We start from the raw sequence: 19,842 nt of genomic DNA, 5'->3' as shown, positions 1-19,842 counted from the left end.
CAAGCCCAAATAAGCTTTTTAACATGTCACAGCTTTGATGCCAAAGTTTGTTGGGGGCGGGGGGTTTCCTGCATTGTGAGAGCAACATATGCCTAACTGGGACACTTCAGTCTATTAGGCACATAAAGCAGCAGAGAGTGGCAGCCTGCAGCTCTCCCCTCCCACTGCCCCCCACTCAGGTCCACCCTGGAAAGCAGAGCAGAACAGAGCAAGGCCAAGCCCTCTCAGGCCAGGGGCCTCTGCCTGCTGAACTTTCTCTTCTCCATCCATGCACCCCAGGGGCCTTTACCCAAGGCCTTCCTCCACCCTAGGCCCTCTCCTATAAGTACAGCTTACAAAAATTAACTCATTTATTGTGTGACCTGGCAGAGTTCATCCAATAAACATGTATTATACACCTACTGCATGTCAAGCGTTGTGCTAACTTCAGGATCCAAAGGCCAGATAGTCCCAGTTCCCAAGAACCCACTGTTCAATAGAGGGAACTACATGTGAACAACCCCCTGTAGAAACAAGCTAGATTCAGGATATACTGGAAATAACTAATAGGGCAAACATTAGAATTAGGGGCGACCCAGGAAGGTGGGGGCAGGGAGGAGGATGGAGAACCTTCCATGTCCGGAAGGGACAGCCAGAGGTAGGACAGCAGCAGGCCAGGGTCACTAGATTTCCAGTGCCTAATCCTGGAGAGGATGGAGAACCGCTGAAATAAACTGAGTAGGGGTTAACATGGCCATACTTATGCTTTATAGGGGAGCTGTTGGAGGCAGGCAGAACCCCCCTCACACACAATACACATACACTCAGCAGCTACTGCCATAGTCGAAGCATAAGGTGATGACGGTGTGCCCCAGTGTTGGGGAAAGAAGGGGGCACGTATAAGAGATATTGCAAGGGTTAAATCAGTAGGCCTTAGCAGTTAGCTAATATATAAGGTGTGGGGCAGTGAGAAAGTGAGGGGTGCAGTATAAACTCCTTGGTTGAGTTTCTTGTGGGGAGCAAGCAGGGTTAAGTCTTGTTCAGGGTTATCCATATTTGAACTCAGATCCTCCTAACTCCAGGGCTGGTACTATATGCACTTTGCCTAGCCACCCCTAACTTCTAGGTTCAGTGGAGTATGGGTGACTGAGAGCTGGTAAGCTTGGAAAGGCTTTGGAGGGAAGGATAGTGAATTGAGTTAGGGACAATTTAAGTTTCAGAAGTCTACTAGACATCCAGTTCAATGTGTCTGAAAGACAGATGTGAGATGGGGTTGGCAAGAGACTGAGGCAAGAAGATTTGAGTCATCATTATAGAGATGGTCACAAAATCCATGGGAGCTAATGAGATCCCCAAGTGAAAAGGTGTAAAGGGACCGGAGCAGAGGGCCCAGGATGGAGTCCTGAAGGACACCCACGGCAGAGGGCATGGCCTGGAGGAGGAGCCAGCCGAGAAGACAGTGGAGGAGTGGTCAGAGAGGGAGGAAGAGAGCCGGGAGAGTAGGTGGGTTGTTCCCCAAAAACCTAGAGAAGAGGGTGAACACCAGTGTCCAAGGCCACAGAGGCCAAGAAGAAAGAGGACTGAGAAAAGGTCGGTGGATTTGGCCATTAAGAGGTCTATGGTCACTCTGGAGGGAGCAGTTTGGATGGCATTGTCAAAAGTCAGACTGTAGAGCCAAGCAAAGAGAAGGAAGGAATAGGAGGTGTCAAGGGCACGGACTTCTGAGGAGTCTGATAGCAGAAGGGAGGAGGGAAGTGGGATGACAGCTGCCGGGATGGAAGGGAGTCCGAGGCAGGGGTGTGCTGGTAGGCAGTAAGGAAGCAGCCAGTAGGAAGGGGGCTGACAGAGGGTACAACTTCTGGGAGAAATGGGTTTGGGTTTGGCAAGGAGACCAGGACCTCTTCAGGGGAGACAGGGCGCTCCTGGCTAATTGTCTCATGTGTTCTTTCAGTAAAATAAAGTATAAGAGGAAGGGGGAAGGGGAGCTGTGGGAGGTTGGAGGAGGGATGAGAAGTTTGGAAGAGCCTCTGTGGAGGCTGGAAGAGGGAGTGATGAAGAAAGTCCAGCAGGATTGCCTGGCAGCAGTAAGAGCCCAGGGCTGTTAACGGACCCAGTCAGGACATTACTTCCAGCTTTGTTCAGCAGCAGGTGAGGAGGAGCAAAGTGGGAGTGCATAGTGGGAGTGACCTGAGGCTGAGTCAGAGCAGAGGACAGTGGGACTGTGCCCTCCCTCAGTCTTGGATTGCAAGTCTAGGCAGCCTTTTCCACACCCCATCTCCCACCCTTCTCTGGGCCAGGCTGCAAGAAGAGAGTGGGAGCTTGGCAGGGGCATTCATTTATGCCAGTGTCCTTGGGGAGGTGAAATTGGTTAATCTAATCTCCTCATCCCTAGGGTTTGGCTACTGAGTTTGGATCATCTCGAACCAGGTGGTGTGATCATCAAGGACACCAGGAAACTTCACCTCCAGCACTTGGGTCCTGGTTTGTCTAACCACCCGTCTTTGTCCTCCTCCTCTCCTTCCTTCTCCTCCTTCCTCTCTTCCCCTCCTTTCTCCTCTTTCTCCTCCGTCCATCCTCAGCCATGTTTCCCTGAAGGAAACTTTGGGACAGTTCATCCTCACACATCCAGAACACACACTTGTGAGCACTTGGCACCACCTAGTGTCCAGAATGGGAGTCATAAGTTCAGTCTAAAGGCAGGACGGTCCCCTGTGAGCTAAGGTTTCTGGGACCCTGACAGGTGTGCCAACCCACAGATCTCTCTTAGAGCACTTATTGTTTCCTTCCCATTAGCAGGACTGGCCTGGGAGCCCCTTGTGACCTTAAGCCACTTCCCCCGTCTCGGGCCTCAGTTTCCCCAAATGTACAGAGTGTGGTCTCAGTGATGTTCCCAGTTTGGACCTTCTGTGACTTCTGGCTCACTGAGGCCATGACAGAAACAGGTCCTCAGGTGCCTCGGTGCCAATTGTTTCCACAATATTCTGCAGTCCAGGTCATGTGAAGGGAATAGGGATGTTTAGCTTGGGTCAAAGAAGACTGGGGTGGGAGGGGCAATATAACCGTATCTGTAGACTTCCAGAACTAGTCATTAAGACACCTGGGTTCAGGGGCTAGCCCTGGCCTTGGCTTCCATTGCTCCATGTTTCCTGGAGATAGACAGATGGAGAAACGCTATTAATAGCGATACTAACGAGAGATAGCATTTACACAGCACAATTTGCAAAACAGTCTACTGATGTTATCTCACATGATCCTCACAATAAACCTCCAAGGTATTAAAATTAATTAATAATAATTATTAATTAATAATAATAATATTATTACCCAAGCTGTACAGAAAGGGGAGGGGACTGAGAGAATTTGCTGATGACTTGCCTAGTGTCATCCAGCTTGCAGGTGTCAGGGCAAGATTTGAACTCAGATCTTCTTGATTTCGGGTTTTTAGGACATCCCTTCCCTCCTCCTGGCTCTCCTCCCTCTGCGGGCTCCTCCTCAGTCTCCTTTGCTGTATCCACCATTTCCTGCCCTCTAACCGCTGGTGTCCCCCAGGGTTCTGTCCTGGGCCATCTGCACTTCTGTCTCTATTTTAATTCACCGGGTGACCTCATCAGCTCACACAGATTGAATATCTTTGTGCTAATGATTTTAAAATCTGCCTTTCCAACCTCCGATCTCTCATCTGCAACAGGTTGTATATACCCAATATACAAAATGAAACCCATTATCTTTCCTCTGGGGAAAGGCCTGGGTCTAAACCCTCCTATTATTCCCTATTATTGTAGGTTACAACCCCATAGGCTCCCAACCTAGGAGTCATCCTGGACTCTTCTCTCTCACCCTCCAAATCCAATGTGGTGCCAAGGCCTGTCATTTCGCCTCTGCAGTATCTCTGGTCCTTTCACCTCTATGGCATCTCTTTAAATACTCCCCCTTTTCTCCTCTGAGACTGCCCCCACCCTGGTGCAGATGCTCATCACTTCACACTTGGACTGTTATAATATCCTGCTGACAGAGGGAGGCACTCCACCTGCCTCAAATCTAGTCTATCCTCTAAGTAGTTTTCAAATGGTCTTTCTAAAATGCAGGTCAGATCATGTAATTCTCCCTACTCAATAACCTTCAGCGGCTCCCTATTGCCTCCAGGAGCTATTACAAAATGTTCTGCTTGGCATCCAAAGCGCTTCACCACCTGGCCCCTTCCTACCTTTCCAGTCTTCTTACACCTTCCTCCCCAACACCTAGTCTTTGATTCAGTGACACTGACCTAGCTGTCAGCAAGAACAAGACCTGGCCATCCTCCATGCCTGGAATGCTCTCCTTCTCTGCTCAGACTAATGACCTCCTTGACTTTAAGTCCCAACTTAAATTCCACCTTCTTCAGGAAGCTTTTCCCCGTTCCCCTTATTTCCAGTGACTTCCCCGTTAATCATTTCGTATTTGTCCTGTCGAGAGCTTGTTTGTACATATTTCTGCCCCTGCTGTCTCCCTATTGAGGGGAGGACCAATCTTTTGCCTCTTTTTGCATCCCTGGTGCTTAGCCAGTGCTTAGCACACAGTAAGTGCTTAATCAATGTTTTTTGACTGTCACTCCACAGAATCAACAAGGTGTCTCTAACTCTTGACCTCCCTCTCAACTTAGTCTGGACAATAATAACCGCCAACATTTACATAGTGCCTACTTGGCACTGTGCTAAGCACTTTGCAAGTAGCTCATTTGATCCTCACTACAACCCTGGGAGGGAGGTACTTTTATCGTCTCCATCTTACAGATGAAGAAACAGAGGCAGTCAAATTTGTATTTAGGTATTTGAGTCTCCAGGCCCTCTAGTGTGCTGTGTACTGTGAGGCTCCCTGACAGTCAGCTGGCTTCAAAGACTCCCAACTCCTAATTTTTGCTCTCTCATTCAAGAGCTCCCTGGTGCAAGGGGACCTATCATTCTTGAGAGAAGCAGAATCTGGTTCGTGAGTGGCAGGAACCTCAGAAGCCTCCTGGCTTCAGAGCCTCTGGCTTTCTCCACTTCTCAGACCCCCTCCCCATTACTCACCCACCTGACTCCTCCTGTGCTTGACCTCTGTCTTCCTTCAGACTCCCTTCTCTGATCACCTTTTCACTACACACTCAACCCTAGGGGAGTGGCCAAGGCCTTGGGATGACCAGGGCCTGTGGGGAGTGGTAGAGGTCCCAGGGCATGATCAAACACCTAGGAGGGATGACCAGAGCCCTAGGGGAGTGACTGAGGCCTCAGGAAGTGACCAAGGTGCCAGAGACCAACTGAGACTCTAGGAAAAGACTAAGGAAAGCCTCCTGGGGGGTGGTGGGAGGGGTGGGAATGGGGGTAACAGAGGCCTCATGCCCTCAGCATTAGCACCACAACCTGACCTGAGCTCATTGGTCCTACTGACTGGCCCCTCTTTCTTCTGGGTTCCTGCCTTTTTGCCATTGACTTCAGGAGACCGGTAAGGCAAGTGCTGATTATGTCCCCTGACCTTCCCCTACCCAGTGTCCTCTGGGACATCTCTGCCCCCTTGCTCTTACTTTTCAGAGCGGGGGGGGGGGGGGGGGGGGGGGGGGGGGGGGGGGGGGGGGGGAGTGAATTTTAATAAATGAGTGTGAGAGTGGGGCTGCCAAGATTCCTCCCACTTTCTTCCTGTACATTGTTCCAAGTTGTATCCTCCTTCAGAATGTGAACTCCTTGGACAGTTCTTTGTGTCTTTAGCACAGTGCCTGGTACATGGTGGGGGGGGCAGCCTCTTCCAAGAGGACCAGTGGCATCACAGCTGATGTCTTGACTCCTGAGGGAATTGGACTGAAGTGAAACAGAACCAAACTCTCTCTTCCTGAGCCATCTAAGGATAAACGTCAGGGCGACTGGTGATGGTCTGGGATACAGTGGATGGTCTTAGTGTCTTCTAAGTCTGATCAAGCTCTGGATGATCCACAGCACCTGCTTCGGGTGCCTTCATGGCTATTGGAGCAAATTGTTCTCTGGGGTTAGAGTTGGAGGTCTTCACCTGTTTGGGGTAGATATCCCCTAACTTACCAACAGGTTTGAGGCCTCTCAGTTACTCTCAACCTGGTTTGGCCATCTTCAGAGATCATTTGGGTGCAGAGAGAGTTGGGGTGGCCATTGCAAATGCCACAGCTTCTTGGAACCACAGGGGAGAGTGATGAGAAGGTGGACAGCAAAGGTGAATGGGCAGCTCTCTCACACAAGAAGTGCTGGTCCTCTAGTCCATACACACTTTGCTGAAGAAGACCATGCCATCAGAGAAATGATGACATGACTTGCACTTGACTTTGTTTTGAGTGAGGGAGGGCTGTGCAGGTCACCAGCCTCGCTTCTCCTCCAGAACCATCTGAATCCAGTTACCACATATTCATGAGGATGACTGGAGATGACCCAGGATGAGGCAGTTGGGCTTAAGTGACTTGCCCAAGGTCACACAGCTAGTGAGTGTCAAGTGTCTGAGGTGAGATTTGAACTCAGGTCCTCCTCACTCCTTCACTGGTGCTCTATACACTGCACCACGTAGCTGCCCCTCCATACACAGTAGGTGCTTAATAAAGACTTGTTAACTGATTAATCCAGGAGTGTGGGAAGTCAAGACCCTACACTAAGTACCTTCCATAAAGAGGTAAGAACATCTCCACTGAACCTAGGAAAGCCTTAAACCAAGTGAGAACATTCTATTTACCAGGTCAGGCTGGGATTAGAGTCTACAAGTCTTTTATCTCTCCAACAAGAGTTTTCAGGTGTTTGTCTAGGAGATCAATTAATGCCTGAGTATAAAAAAAGGGACAGAGGGGAATAAACCTTCATATAGCACCTACTAAAGCCAAACACTTAAGGATCTCACAGCTACCGTCTCCTACCACCATTATCCCCACTTGACAGGAAAACTCAGATCCCGAATCAGAAGTGTCTGAAAGTTGCATGTGAACTTGAGTGCCTGCGTTAAGGGGTATAGAAGCAGACCAGACCAACAAGAAAGCTTTGAAAGTTACATGCTGGATGGCACCTGTATTTAAAAAGGAGAGGGGGTTGTACACACTGGAGTTCCCATTTTTTTCAAAATGCCCCTTTTATTGAATGTTTGTTAAATTCAGAATTTTTTTTTTTTAAGGAAAAAAGTGCAGATCTGCTAAACTCACAGTCCTGGTTAATAAGCGGCTCCCTATGGCTCTAGGATCTTAAGGCTCTAGGATAATAAATGACTCTAGGTTCTAGGATAATAAGCTGCTCCTGTGGCTCTAGGATCAAAAGCCAACGCCTCTGTTTGGACTTGGCTTCCACTTTAACCTTTCCAACTCTCATTAGACATGCCTCCTCCTCAGGAAGGGCACAGTCGAGGCACACTGGGCTTCCTGCTCCATTTCCCACCTCCATGATTTTGAACAGGTTGTTCAAATTGGCACAGGCTGGTGCAGCCCCTGGCCCACAGTAAGGGCTTTAACAAAGCTGACACTGACATTGACAACTGAGATTTAACTGGAGACTTGGGGGGTTGCTTCCTGCTTAGAGGGAGATACTATAATCTTGAGATAGCCTCCCTCCCCCCGACCCCTTCACCCCACACCGCCTAAGCAGGGATCAGCATTCCCCCTACCCCCACCTCAGCCTCAGAGGGACTTCCCCAGGGACCCGTCAGCCCGAATCTGCTGGGAGGAAGGGGGGCAATGATGAGAAGGGCAGGAGCCTGGATTCCTCAGAGCAGCAGGAGGGGCCAACTTATCCTGCCCCATCCCCCGGTGGGGTTTCCATTCTTGGGCTCCTTCCCCGTGCCTGGGGACATGGGCACTGGGGAGCAAATGGGCCCACCGGGCCGGAAAGGCTCCCACAAGTTGCTACAGTTCACTAACTTGTGGCCAGTTTCCTGCCCCATGACGTGGAGGATGTGGGGGGAGGGGCCTGTGCCTCTGCAGGCTTCCTAAAGAAGGCAGGATCATCCCCACCCCGACCCGCACTGGTCCTGTCCCTTAGCAGGCCTGACGCCCAAGAAGGTGCCCCAGCTGAGACTGCCCAGCTGAAGCCAGGTAACCCAGGGGATCGTGAGCACCCTCTGCCCTGCCCCCCTCCCTGTCCCCCTCACCCCCGGAAATAGAACGTCCTCCTGAGGCAGGGGAGGATGGCTCCCCACTCCCTCCGCTTGGGAGCCCTGGAACTGAACACTGACCTTGAGAGGGGCAGGGGTGGGGGTGGGAGACCCTTCCCAAGATGGGGGCAGCCAGGAGCCTAGGCAGGCCCCGAGTCTTCCAGGCCTTCTTCCCTCTTGCCGCCAGGCCCTGAGATGGAGGATGACCCGACCGTGTTCACCACCCACTCTCTACCCAAAGACCCCCGCTTCCTGGCCACGGTGACTAATTCGTACCTGGGCACACAAGTGTACCATCGCATTCTGCATGTCAGTGGCGTGTACAATGGAGCCAGAGGGGACACACACAGGGCAGACCTTCCAAGTCCTCTCAATGTCCACCTGGTGGTGCCAGCCTGCCAAAGGGCATCCATAGAAGAGACCTTTGCTCTGGACACCAAGACAGGTAGGGGGCCTCCCCCTACTCATCAGGTGCCTGGCAGGGGGCTCCCTCACCACTCCTTGGCCTCTCTGTCTCCCCTCCCCAGAACCCAGGACATTGGCCCCCACCCCAGACACTGACTGGTTGTCACCTGAACAGGTCACCTTGCCTCTGCCTGCCTCAGTTTACTCATCTGTAAAAGCAGAGGGTTGGCCTTCACACTCTGGGCCTATGATGCCTGTCTGGGTTCTTCTTTCCCCTGGTCCCCTGAATGGGGTGAGCCCGAGTCCTCCTGAAGAAGGAACTATAGCAGGCCCAGAGGTCACAAAGTTACACTATCCCGGCCTTGCCTCCCTCTCCCCGGGGCCATTCATTGCCTGGGCAGCCTCCCACCAGCACAGACCTTTGAGGGGACCCCATCCATTTAATGTGAATGAGAAAGGTCCCCCACCCTTGGGCCTCTCCACCCACATTCCCAGCTCATCTCTTTCTTCCTCAGGTACTTTTCTCCACACCCTCCGAGGCCCTGACTTCTTGGCTTCCCACAGAATCTATGCCCACCGAGTCCTCACCCACCTGCTGGTCTCCAGTGTGTGCATCGCCCGCTTGGGCTCCACTGGCCAGCCAATCACCTTGCAGCTTCAGGCTGACTTCACCCCCCACAGTGACGATCTGGCCTTGCAGCAAGGCCCAGACTTCCGAGGCGCTCGGTGAGGCTGCAGAGGGGGGCCAGGAGGGTTACAGGGTCAGCAAGTGGGGCTGGGGGCTCAACTCCAGGAGCCCCATGCTTTACCCGCTTAGGTACTTATATGGCCACACACTGGTCCCGGAGGAGCCCGGGGGACCCCAGCCGGAGGTGCATATGTTCTGGACCCCAGTTCCTCTGTCACTGACACTGTTGGAGGAAGAGGAGCAGACGTGGGACTTCCTCACAGTGGTGGGAGGCAGTCAGGAGGAGGCCAAGGGCCAGTTCCTGGAGGCCTCCTCCCTGCAGAGGGCAGGTGCCTTGTACAGCAGCCACGTGGATGCCTGGGGGACACTCTGGGAGGCCTGTGGCCTGGACCTGGTGGGGCCTTTTCCCCTCCGCCAGGCTCTTCGGGGGTGTCTGTATTACACACTAAGTGCCCTCCCCCCTGCCGGACACCCAGAGCCTTTCCATGGGCTCAGCCCCGGAGGCCTTTCCAATGGGCGCCAGGGAGAATGTTATTGGGGCCATGTCTTCTGGGACCAGGTGAGGACCTAGCGTCACCCTGCCCTGCCCCGTATTCCCAGTCTGGGCTCTGCTACCTTCCCAACCTGGACTCCACAGGCCTCCCCTTTCTCTGCCCTAGGACTTCTGGATGTTTCCCAGCATCCTGCTACTGGACCCAGAAGCTGCCAGGAGCATCCTGGAGTATCGAGTCCGGACGCTGGGCGGGGCCTTGCTCAACTCCAAGGAGCTGGGCTTCCAGGTGGGGGTCCAGGGCTTGCCCCTCCCAGGAGGCTTTGCCTCCTTATTCTAAATGCCAGACCTCCCCTCAAGTTGGGGCCCTCCTTGCCTCCCTCTTCTTCTCAGAGTCAAGTGAGTGACCTTTGATAATCAGGTCACGAGAAGATGGAGGGGGGGCTCAAGCAGGAGAGAGCCCTTGGGAATCCTGGCTGCTCAGGGGTCCCTGGCCTCTAGTGGAACAGCCCCAGCCAGAGGCATCACCAGGGAGACCCAGGTGACTCTGCCACTTAATCCTGTGTGACCTTTCCAGTCTGTTTCCTCACCTTCACAATCTGCTTCCAGCCTTTTCCCACCCTGTTTGTTCCCATCTGTCCCACTACCCCTCAGCTCCACAGGACCACAGGTTGCCTCTGGACCTCAGTATTGTATCTCTTGCCTCCATGCTTTTGCCCAGACTGTATCCAATGCCTGGCATGTGCTCAGACAAGTGTCTTCAAAGTCTTGGCTGCCTTTCATGCTGTGCCCCTAGCTGTCAGTGTCCTCAGCCTCCGTAGGTTCCTTGTACTTACTTATTTGTACCTGTGAGGGACACACACACACAGACACACAGACACACACACAGACAGAGACACACACACACACACACACACACAGACACACACACACACACACACAGACACACACACACACACACACACAGACACACACACACACACAGACACACACACACACACACAGACACACACACACACACAGACACACACACACACACACAGACACACACACACACACACAGACACACACACACACACACACACACAGACACACACACACACCCTCCGGGATTGTACAGGCTGCCGGGGCTTCATCTTCATCACAGGTGAGAAGGCAATTCAATGTAACTCTCATTTTACAGATGAAAAAACTGAGGCCCAAGGGAGTCGGGAGCACAGTGGGAACCAGGCCTGTGGCCACAGTGCCCTTGGCTTCACCCTACTTGCCTTTTGAAGGGTTTGGCCTCTGTCCTCAGGCTCTCCTCTCTCTCTGTCCCCCACTCAGGGTGCCAAGTTTGCCTGGGAAAGTGCTACTTCTGGCAGGGAGGTCTGCCCTGAAGAGATTTATGGGACCCAAGAGATCCATGTCAATGGGGCAGTGATGCTGGCCTTTCAGCTCTACTACCAGGCCACCCAGGTACCTCCCAGGGCCAACAGATCCCTTTCTGGGACCCTGTCCCAGGCCCCCAAAGGGACAGGACCCAACAAGATGAAGTTTGGCTTGAGGGTCATGGGGCCAGGTACCTGTGTGCCCAGAAGTAGGCTTAGGGTGTGGGTACAGGCCTTGCTGGAGCTGGGGGTGAGGAGCCTAGAAAGAGGCCTTCAGGAATGGGAGCAGTGCCCTCCTCTGCCCAGGATCTGCAGCTGTTCCAAGAGGCTGGTGGCTGGGATGTAGTCAGGGCTGTGGCTGATTTCTGGTGTAGCCGAGTCACCTGGTGTGTTGAGGAGCAAAATTACCACCTCCGAGGCAAGTATCTGGGGAGAAGGTGTCCCCTCAGATGCAGACTTCTTCAGACCTCCTCCCCAAGACTGATTGTATTTCATCCTGCCCTTCTCCAGAAGTAATGCCCCCAGATGAGTACCACTCAGGTGTCAATAACTCTGTCTACACCAATGTCATCACTCTGACCAGGTGAGATTCTTCTGTGCAGAGGTGTTGAGGAAAGTGGGTAGGTGTGAAGGGGGGGGGGGGCCCACAGCCTCTGCCAAGGACTCAGTCCCCACTTCCTGGGCCTTTACCCACAAACCTCAGCTCCTAAGTGGCTCCTGCTCTCCCAGGCCTATTACTTTCCTTGACAAAGAGCTGCCTTAGCCTTGCCACCACCATCACCCCCCAGGGCCCCTCCTGGATAAAGCCCTTAGAGACACCTGTTACTCTCTTGACCTAACCTTCCTCACTCCCACACCTTGCCTCCCATCTAGCCTTTGTTTTGCAGTAGATCTGGCTAGAGACCTGGGCCAGCCAGTCCCTGAACAGTGGGCAAAGGTTGCCGAAAAAATCAAGGTTCCTTTTGATCCCGAGAAAAATTATCACCCAGAGTTTGATGGCTATGAGCTTGGTGAGTGGCCACATGCGCCAGGCTCTATTAGCCATCCATTTCTCAGCTTCCATCTCTTTCTTAAACACATACATGTGAGTATAGTGGTTTTATTCTTAGTGTATGTATGTATGTACATGTATGTATACATGTATGTATATATAGACACATTTATATAGAAACACACGTCTTTTTATCAAACATTCTAACCCTAAATGTTATATATATATATGAAACAAATCTTTGATAAAAAGAAAATACACACGTATTTTGTTCATGTATATACATACTCCTTTTACCCCCTCCAGAAAAAAAGAAAAGGAAAAAAGTCTCATAACAAATATCCCTGATCAAGAAAAAGTAGATTCTCCCCTTGGCTGTGCCCTCGATCATGGGTTTCACTCTGCTCCCTTCGTCCCACCCCCAAGCATGTGCCTCGTTTTGTCCTCCCCCCCTCCAGGCTTCCTCTCTGCTCCTTTGGAATCCTGGCTGACCATTTGCAGTGATAACAGTCCTTAAGTTTTTCTGAGCTTTCAGCACTAACAGGTGGTTGTCCTGGTTCTGCTCCCCTCCCTCTGCATCTGTTCATCCAACTCTTCCCAGATTGCTTGGAAGCCATCCTCTGCAGCATTCCTTCCAGCCCATATGGGCTCCATTGCTTGTCCAGCCTTTTCCCACTCCAATTTCCAGTGCTTTGCCAACCCCAAAGGAGCAGCTATCATTATGTGTGCACCTCTGCATCCTTTTCTTCTCTCTCAGACCTCCTTGGGGAGGGAGCTCAGGGTACAGGGCTGGTAGAGGTCTATGGAGCCCCAGGGCATTGGCCTCCCTTTTCAAGAGCATCTCCTCAGTGTGATGAGATGGAGACTAGGTTCTGGGAATACCTCTGATTAGCTCCTTGAGCTAGAGGAAGGGCTTCCTGAGAGGTAAGCCAACACAAAGCTCTTTATAGACACAACCTCATTCAATTCTCACAAAACAATCCTGGAAGGTAGAGGCTGTTATCTCTCCCATTTTACAGATGAAAAAACTGAGGCAGGTAGCAGTGAAGTTACTTGCCCAGGGTTACAACACCAATCAGAGGTCACATTTGAACCCAGCTATACCCACTTTACCATATTGTTATGCAACATGCATTTATTGAACATTTATTTTTTAAAATATTTTTATTAATTTTGCTTTTTCCCAATAAGTAAAAGATTTTTACCATTCATTTTTTATAATTTTGAGTTGTGAATTCTCTCTCTCTCCCTTCTGTCCTGCCCCCCCATGACCCATCATGCATTCTCTCCTGAATGTCCCGACTCTCGCCCCAGGAGAGATTGTGAAGCAGGCTGATGTGATCCTCCTGGGCTACCCAGTGCCCTACCCCCTGAGCCCAGATGTTCGGAGAAAAAACCTGGAAATCTACGAAGCTGTGACATCTTCTGAGGGCCCTGCGATGTCCTGGGTAAAGGGGATGGCATACCCAGCTCCACCAGGCCCCTTCCTAGGCCCACTGCCCTGGTTCAGGGTGGGCTTTTCAGGCCACCTAGCCTCAGTCTCCCCACCCATGGAATGGGGAAGAGATGGTTTCCTTCCCTTCTACTTCCTCTAGGGCTTGGGGTTCCCTTGTGGGACTAGCGAGGGGCTCCTAAGATCAAGGCCCCAAACATCCCTATCTTATAGAGCATGTTTGCTGTGGGCTGGATGGAGCTGAAGGAAATACAGAAGGCCCATGAACAACTCAGGAAATGCTTCTCCAACATCTCGGAACCCTTTAAGGTCAGCCCCCCCTCCCCAACCTGCTTTCACTGGACTTGTCAGGAACACACTGGGCTTGAGTCCCTGCTGTGATCCAGGGGCCCTCAGGCACCTCTGACGCCTCTGAGCCTCAACTTCTCCATTTGTTCAGTGGACAAAGTGCTTCCTGCTCTCACTCCCTGTGAAGGGTATTGGGAGAAAAGTCCTCCACAGAACTTTGAAACTGGCCCCGGGGTGCTAATCACTCAGGCTCTGGCCCCAGGTCAGGGCTGTGAGGGGCATTAGCTCCCCTTTCTCTTGCTTGAGGGGATGGTCCCCTGGAAGTTGTCCTTGTAGGTGTGGACAGAGAACGCAGATGGCACAGGTACGGTGAATTTCCTGACGGGAATGGGAGGCTTCCTCCAGGCAGTCCTGTTTGGATTCACTGGGTTCAGGTGTGCATAGGGGAGGATGTGGGAGTCAGGGAGGCTGGGAGGCAGAGAGGCCAGCCTCTCACTCTGGACTTTCTCAGGATCACCAGGGCTGGCCTGACCTTTGACCCCACCTGTTCGGCCGAGGTCCTGTCCATGAGGATCACCGGGGTCTCTTACCTGGGCAACAAGCTCTGTTTCTCATTCTCCGAGAAGATGGTGACAATTGGAGTGACAGCCTCAGGGCAGGGAGGGGCCTCTCCCCTGGAGGTCGAGTTGAAGACTTCTGGGAAACGGCTCCCCCTGCCTCTGGGTAAGTTTCCTGTCTTTGAATAACTTTTTTCTGGTTCCCTATCTAGTCAGCAAGCATTTGCAAACAGAAAGAGGCAAACGGTCCCTGCCTCGGGCGGGTGCCGCAGACTCCTCTCATCCCAGGCCTCCTTCTCTCTTCCCCCTTGCACATACCCACAGAGAGGCCCCCAGGCCCATCCATCCTTTGGCAGAGGTATCTCCCCCCAGTCCTCCTTCACTGCAGCCCCATTCCCAGCTTCCTCCTCAGTGCTGGTCTCCGTCTTTTCTCAGGACACAAGGTCTCCTTCCCCATCACCGCTGGGAGGATCCAGAGACTACTCTCCTAGGAAAGCAGGGAGGTGAGCCTGCCTGAGCCTTTAGACCCTGAGCATCTTGAAGAGAGAGATCACCCCCACCCCCGCCACACACACACACACACACACACACACACACACACACACACACACACACACACACACACACACACACACACACACCTGGCTGGCAGCTGGAGAACATACTCTGCTCATGTCCTCTCCTACCCCCTCCCCCTATCAGTCCACTGCCAAGGTACCTCCCTCACCTATGCCTTCTCTCCACACCCCTGATTCCCAGTGGTGGTCAGGCCCACTGCCTCCTGTAACTTGCCTCTGACACCAGCCTCTCCCTCCCAGATCCATCTGACTTAGAGGCACCTTCCTAAAGTATAGTTCACTCCCCTCCCCGCCACAACCCTCCATAACTCCCCAGTGCCTACACAATGGAACCTGAATTTTGGACCGTGGCATTCAAGACCTCCATCCCAGCACACTGGGTGCCCCGTTTTCACCTCTGTACCCTCACTCCATGTTCCGTAGGTATGGAATGGCTTCCACATGTCCACCCCCCACCTTGACCCACCGTCTCAGCGGCTGTGTCCTTCAGGGCCCTTCCTTCCCCCCAGTGACCTGCTTTTCCCCCTCAGCACCTAGACAGCCTCTTTTTCACCTTCTCTCAGTCTTGTCATCAACTCTCTGTGTCCATCCCCAGCCCTGGGACCTGCACATAGCAGGAACTTAATAAATACTCACAGGAGAATTGAGTTAAATGAGCCTCATCCCTCCCCCTGCCTTAGAAGCCTTTGACTCCCTTCCAGGAGCTAAAGAGTTGCTGTCTCCCCTGTTTCCTCCTTTCCATGATCCCTCAGGACTGGGATCCCTGCCTCCACCAGCCCTCCTTGGGTCTGGCTGCTTCAAGGTCATCATCTAGCTAAGCGCTGGATGGCATTGTCTCCACTGACCCTCTCTGAGGCCTGAGGAGACCCCTATCAGCCTGTGGCCTGGATTGGCTGGGAGTGTGCAGGCTCCCCTTGGGCCCCTGGGCATGGAGGAGACATCAGAGACTGGTGTGGAAGAAGGAGGGAGATCAGAGGCCTGTCATTTGAGTGAGCCTTTTATTCAGCACCTAATATGTGCAGGGCCCCATGGCTGGCTCTCAGGAGCCACAGGTGGGGGGGGAGGGAGGTGTGCTACAGCCTTAAGTGCTTTGCATACATGATCTCATCTGGATTCCTGCCTTCAAGAAGCTCACAATCACAAGGGTGGAGGTGGGGCTAGGACGAATGTGAATAAGCTGCCAAGGTGGGGTAGAGTCCTACCAAGAGCTGAGGACTGAGGCCTCCCATTGGATGAGCCTGTCCAGGGAGAAAGTCAGACAAACCAGACAGGAGAAGGGAGCTGAAGACTGAGTTTGGGGGTCAGTGTTAGCGGTGTGGGCAGTAAGCTGGCAAAGGAAACTGAGGAAGATCCACCAGGGAGGGAGCCAGGAGGGAGGAGGACGGCAGGAGTGAGGAGGGGGGGGCACAGTCTGAATCTATTCAATTGTGGGAAAAGGCTGCAGAGCACCAATTCCATGGCCTGAGGTCACGGCGCCTCACCCATGTGGGCAGCTCCTTGGAGCCAACTCCAACAGCCAGCCCAATCTGCCTGGGTGTGGTGGCTTTGAGCCTCCCCACAGGCAGCATTTGGGACAGAATGGGGAATGAGAGAGGCATCACCCTGTAATTAAGCTGTACGGAGGGTCCCCAGGAGGGTCTCAGGCTCCTACTGAGACACACACACACACGCACACACACACCTGATAGAATCGATTCTGGGTTCTGGCTTTGTCCTCTCCTGCAGAGATGTGTGAAGAAATGGCTGGAGGAAAGGAGGAGGAAGGGGCCACCGGCCTCACCCCACCCAGAGAGCTGAATGTGGGCAGGCCCAGCGACTCACAAAAAAAGGGTGAAAGTGGAAGGACCGTTCCCCTGGCCACCCCGAAACCTGTTCTGCCTGGGCCTGGAGGCTTGGGGCTGGAGGCTGGAGGTTGGAGGTTGGAGGCTGGAGCCTGAGTTGGAGGCTGGATTGGAGGCTGGGGGCTGGAGGCTAGGCTGGGCTGGAGGTCAGCTGGAGCCGACAGAAACCTGGGGTTCCAATGTCTTAAACTGACAGGTGGTTAGTCTTTAATTTAGGTCGGGTCCCCTATCTTCTAACTGGGCTCAGCCCCTGATTCTCTGTGACTGACCAGTGTACTCTCATACTCGGGCACCTGCTCCGACCCCACCTCCTCGCCTCTGCAAGTGCACACCCACACACATACACACACTCACCTCCTCCTCATCCCGCCTAGCCGGCAAGAACACTATCAGGCGCACACACGCATTCCCCCACACCCACTTTAATGGCCCCCGAGCACCCTCGAGAGGCCTCCGAATCCAGAGCCATTCATAGGAGCGCAGGGAGGTGATTCGTGATCGCCTGGCACACGATCTGAGTCATGCAGACAATGGTCGGGGGGCACGGAGGACAGGGGACACTGGTTTCAGACTGCCCCCCCCCCCCCCCCCCCCCCCCCGCCCAGGCTCCCTGCTGGAGGGTGGGGATGGGGCAGCGTGGAACTCGAGGGAGACCTGTGTCCAGGAAGAAACCGCGAAGGGGTCCTCAGGGACCTGAACACAGAGGCTACTTAGAGAGGAATGGGGGAAGGGGGGAAAGGAAGGAGGGCATCTTGAGGCCTTGGGAGTGGATGTGTCCAGCAGGGAGGCCCGGCAAGAGGGAGAGCCCGGGGTGCTGGGCGCAGGGTCAGTCATCATCAACCTCGTTGAACTTGACGCTGAAGTAGCTCATGGAGCCCTGTGCCAGGCGGGACAGGTGCAGGGCTCCTGTCACCACCAGGGCCAGGAGCAGCAGGGGCAGGAGCAGTGTCCACACCGTCGCCAGGATGTTGTAGCATTTGGCCTTGGATCCAAATCGCTGCGCTGCTTCCAGATCCCCAGCCACCTTTTGGTCCCGGGCCTGGGGCAGGGACAAATCAAGAAACACCCCTTGTAGCCCTGAGCTCGGGAGACTTTCCCCCTGTGGAGGGTCCTGGCCTTCCGCCCCCGAGGAAAATGCATTAAGTCGCTCGCGCTGCGCTCTGGAAAACCCAGTTTTGTTCCCAGGCAAGAATTGTTGAAGGGGGGTGGGGGGAAGGGAGTTCGTTTAATATTTTTTTCCACTTAAAAATCTTTTCTCTGACTCTCACTTCCAGGCTCCTTAAGGTGGGAGGGGAGGAGAAGAGGAGAGAGCGAACCCCTTGTAACCAATGCGCACAGTCAAGCAATACAACTTGGGCCACGTCCCCAAAATGCCTGTTTCAATGCGCACCCTAGGAAGGACTGAGCTTCACTGATTTAAACTCGCTATTCTGAGAAGAAAAAGGTTCATAGACTTTCTCGGCCTAAGGAGTCCCCAACACGCACAAAACATGACAAAGTCCTGCTCTAAGATCAAATGGACTCCCCGGGCCTAAGGTGACACCCCCCTGGCCCTGAAGTGACTGCCAGCTCTGAGGTGACGTCCCTTCCCTTCCCTCATTGGGGCCAGAGCTCGTGTGTCTCTGAGAAACTACACTTCATCTTCTCCATTAGAACAGAAGCTCCCTGAGGAAGGGGGAGTGATTCCACCCCCCTCCCCCCCCCCCCCCCCCAATCTACCTCTAGCTTAAGCATCCAGCCTGGCATATAAACGCTTTTTGGACTGACAGAAATCTCCTCACAGTGTGGTTCCCTCTGGTATGCCAGGCACTCACATTGACCGTTTCCAATGAAATTGGCCTTTTCGTTGTCCCCCCAGGTGTTCCCAAGTGGACACACAGCATTCCGTGAGTTCTCCAGCTAGTACCCCAGACCCGCCCCTCCCCTATTTCCTTCTAGGATCAGTGTCCAGCCCCGCCCCTCATATCTCTGGTTCCTCTTCCTGAAGCCTAGTCGAATAGTGCCCCCCCACCCCCGAGTGCCACATGTCCTGTAGTCAGGTGGAACCCGCCTATCTGGTCCCTTTTTGCTCTCCTCCTCCCTCCCCGACCTCGGCGTATCCCCACCCTATCCCCCTACCTTGATGGAATAGGCCAGGGCCAGGAAGCCCAGGCAGCAGAGATTCAAGTAGAGGGTGTTGAAGACGGACCAAACCAAGTGGTCTCTCGGGGGGCGAGAGGCCCCCATGGGGATCACGGTGACGGAGCTGGGCTCTGAGTCACGGGCTGTCATGGGCAGATGTTCCCCACGAGGGTACGATGTATCCATGGGTTCGAGTCCCGTATCTCACTTAGGAACTCAGGCCGTCCAACTTCGGGGCAAGATCTGGCCTGTCCCTTTATAAGGCTGCGGACTCGCCGCATAGGTCTCTATATAGAACAGCAAATGACAGACTGGCCCTGGGGCCTAGGGTGGGGGTGGGGGGCGTAGGAACCCTGGGGCACAGCCCAGAGCCATCCCTATTCCCACACACCCGGCTGGCGGCAAGCCCAGAGCCCAGATCCAGGATGATCCTTCCCTCCCCACTCCCAAACCACAAGGTCCTCAGAAAGATGGTTTTGGGGCTGATGTGAAATCATTGGCATGGGGACGAGAGCTCAGGGAAGAACTAGTCTACCAAGGACAAGTAGCAACTCCTAGGGCCGCCAAACAGAGAAGTTAGGTGACGTATACAGTGTCACACAGAACACTGAGGCCAACACCATTGCCCCACCTGGACCTCTCCTAAAGAGTGGTTGGCTTCCAGGGTTTCTGTAGCTCTAGTGGAGTGCTTGAGCTCTCCTGCTCAGCCACACACACCACCCTCCCACACTCCAATTACACTCCCCCATTCCCTTCCTCCCTTCCCCCTTTCCCCCATCTCTTTGATTTTTATAGGTACAGGAAAATTCTTTGGAAGAAACTTTCAGAAAGACATTCTCATGTATAGAAGGACCAATACTGGGCCCCCAAGCACTGCCTTCCTCTTCCCATCTTTCCCTCAAAATCAACATGTCCTGAAGAAGGATTGGGGGACCCTTCTCCCAACTTCTCAGCTCTTCTGAAAAATAAGACACAAATCCTGTGCTA

General features: G+C 53.3%; 2 protein-coding genes across 7 annotated transcripts; one reads left to right on the top strand and one right to left on the bottom strand.

Moving 5' to 3' along the window:
- The first annotated feature begins 7,811 nt into the window (after positions 1-7,811).
- Positions 7,812-18,510, top strand: PGGHG (protein-glucosylgalactosylhydroxylysine glucosidase). Of its 6 annotated transcripts, none has more exons than XR_011973838.1 (16): positions 7,829-8,014; positions 8,261-8,518; positions 8,994-9,204; positions 9,296-9,725; positions 9,826-9,945; positions 10,983-11,114; positions 11,333-11,444; positions 11,537-11,609; positions 11,900-12,036; positions 13,332-13,465; positions 13,684-13,779; positions 14,095-14,192; positions 14,270-14,481; positions 14,751-14,818; positions 16,619-17,919; positions 18,009-18,510. XR_011973838.1 is itself a non-coding variant. In XM_072639581.1 (15 exons), exons 2-14 carry the CDS (start codon positions 8,269-8,271, stop codon positions 14,804-14,806), a joined length of 2,061 nt encoding a protein of 686 aa, XP_072495682.1. In that variant the 5' UTR covers positions 7,828-8,014; positions 8,238-8,268; the 3' UTR covers positions 14,807-14,818; positions 15,317-15,540. The 6 variants fall into 6 exon arrangements, 4 of the variants coding, with proteins under 4 accessions (XP_072495684.1, XP_072495682.1, XP_072495683.1 ...); XR_011973837.1 differs by having other exon boundaries at positions 15,646-17,919; XM_072639581.1 differs by lacking the exons at positions 16,619-17,919; positions 18,009-18,510 and adding an exon at positions 15,317-15,540 and having other exon boundaries at positions 7,828-8,014; positions 8,238-8,518.
- Positions 17,141-19,490, bottom strand: LOC140524795 (interferon-induced transmembrane protein 5-like). The gene is made up of 2 exons (XM_072639584.1): positions 18,853-19,490; positions 17,141-17,773 (listed from the first exon to the last, which is right to left on the bottom strand). The coding sequence occupies exons 1-2, from the start codon at positions 19,039-19,041 to the stop codon at positions 17,561-17,563; spliced, it is 402 nt and encodes a 133-aa protein (XP_072495685.1). The 5' UTR covers positions 19,042-19,490; the 3' UTR covers positions 17,141-17,560.
- Between the last annotated feature and the right edge of the window lie 352 nt (positions 19,491-19,842).

The sequence above is a fragment of the Notamacropus eugenii genome, chromosome 2 (assembly GCF_028372415.1).
Source record: "Notamacropus eugenii isolate mMacEug1 chromosome 2, mMacEug1.pri_v2, whole genome shotgun sequence".
Lineage (NCBI taxonomy): Eukaryota > Metazoa > Chordata > Mammalia > Diprotodontia > Macropodidae > Notamacropus > Notamacropus eugenii.
Note: the sequence above shows the minus strand (reverse complement) of the source record. Positions and strands in the feature narration are given on the sequence as shown.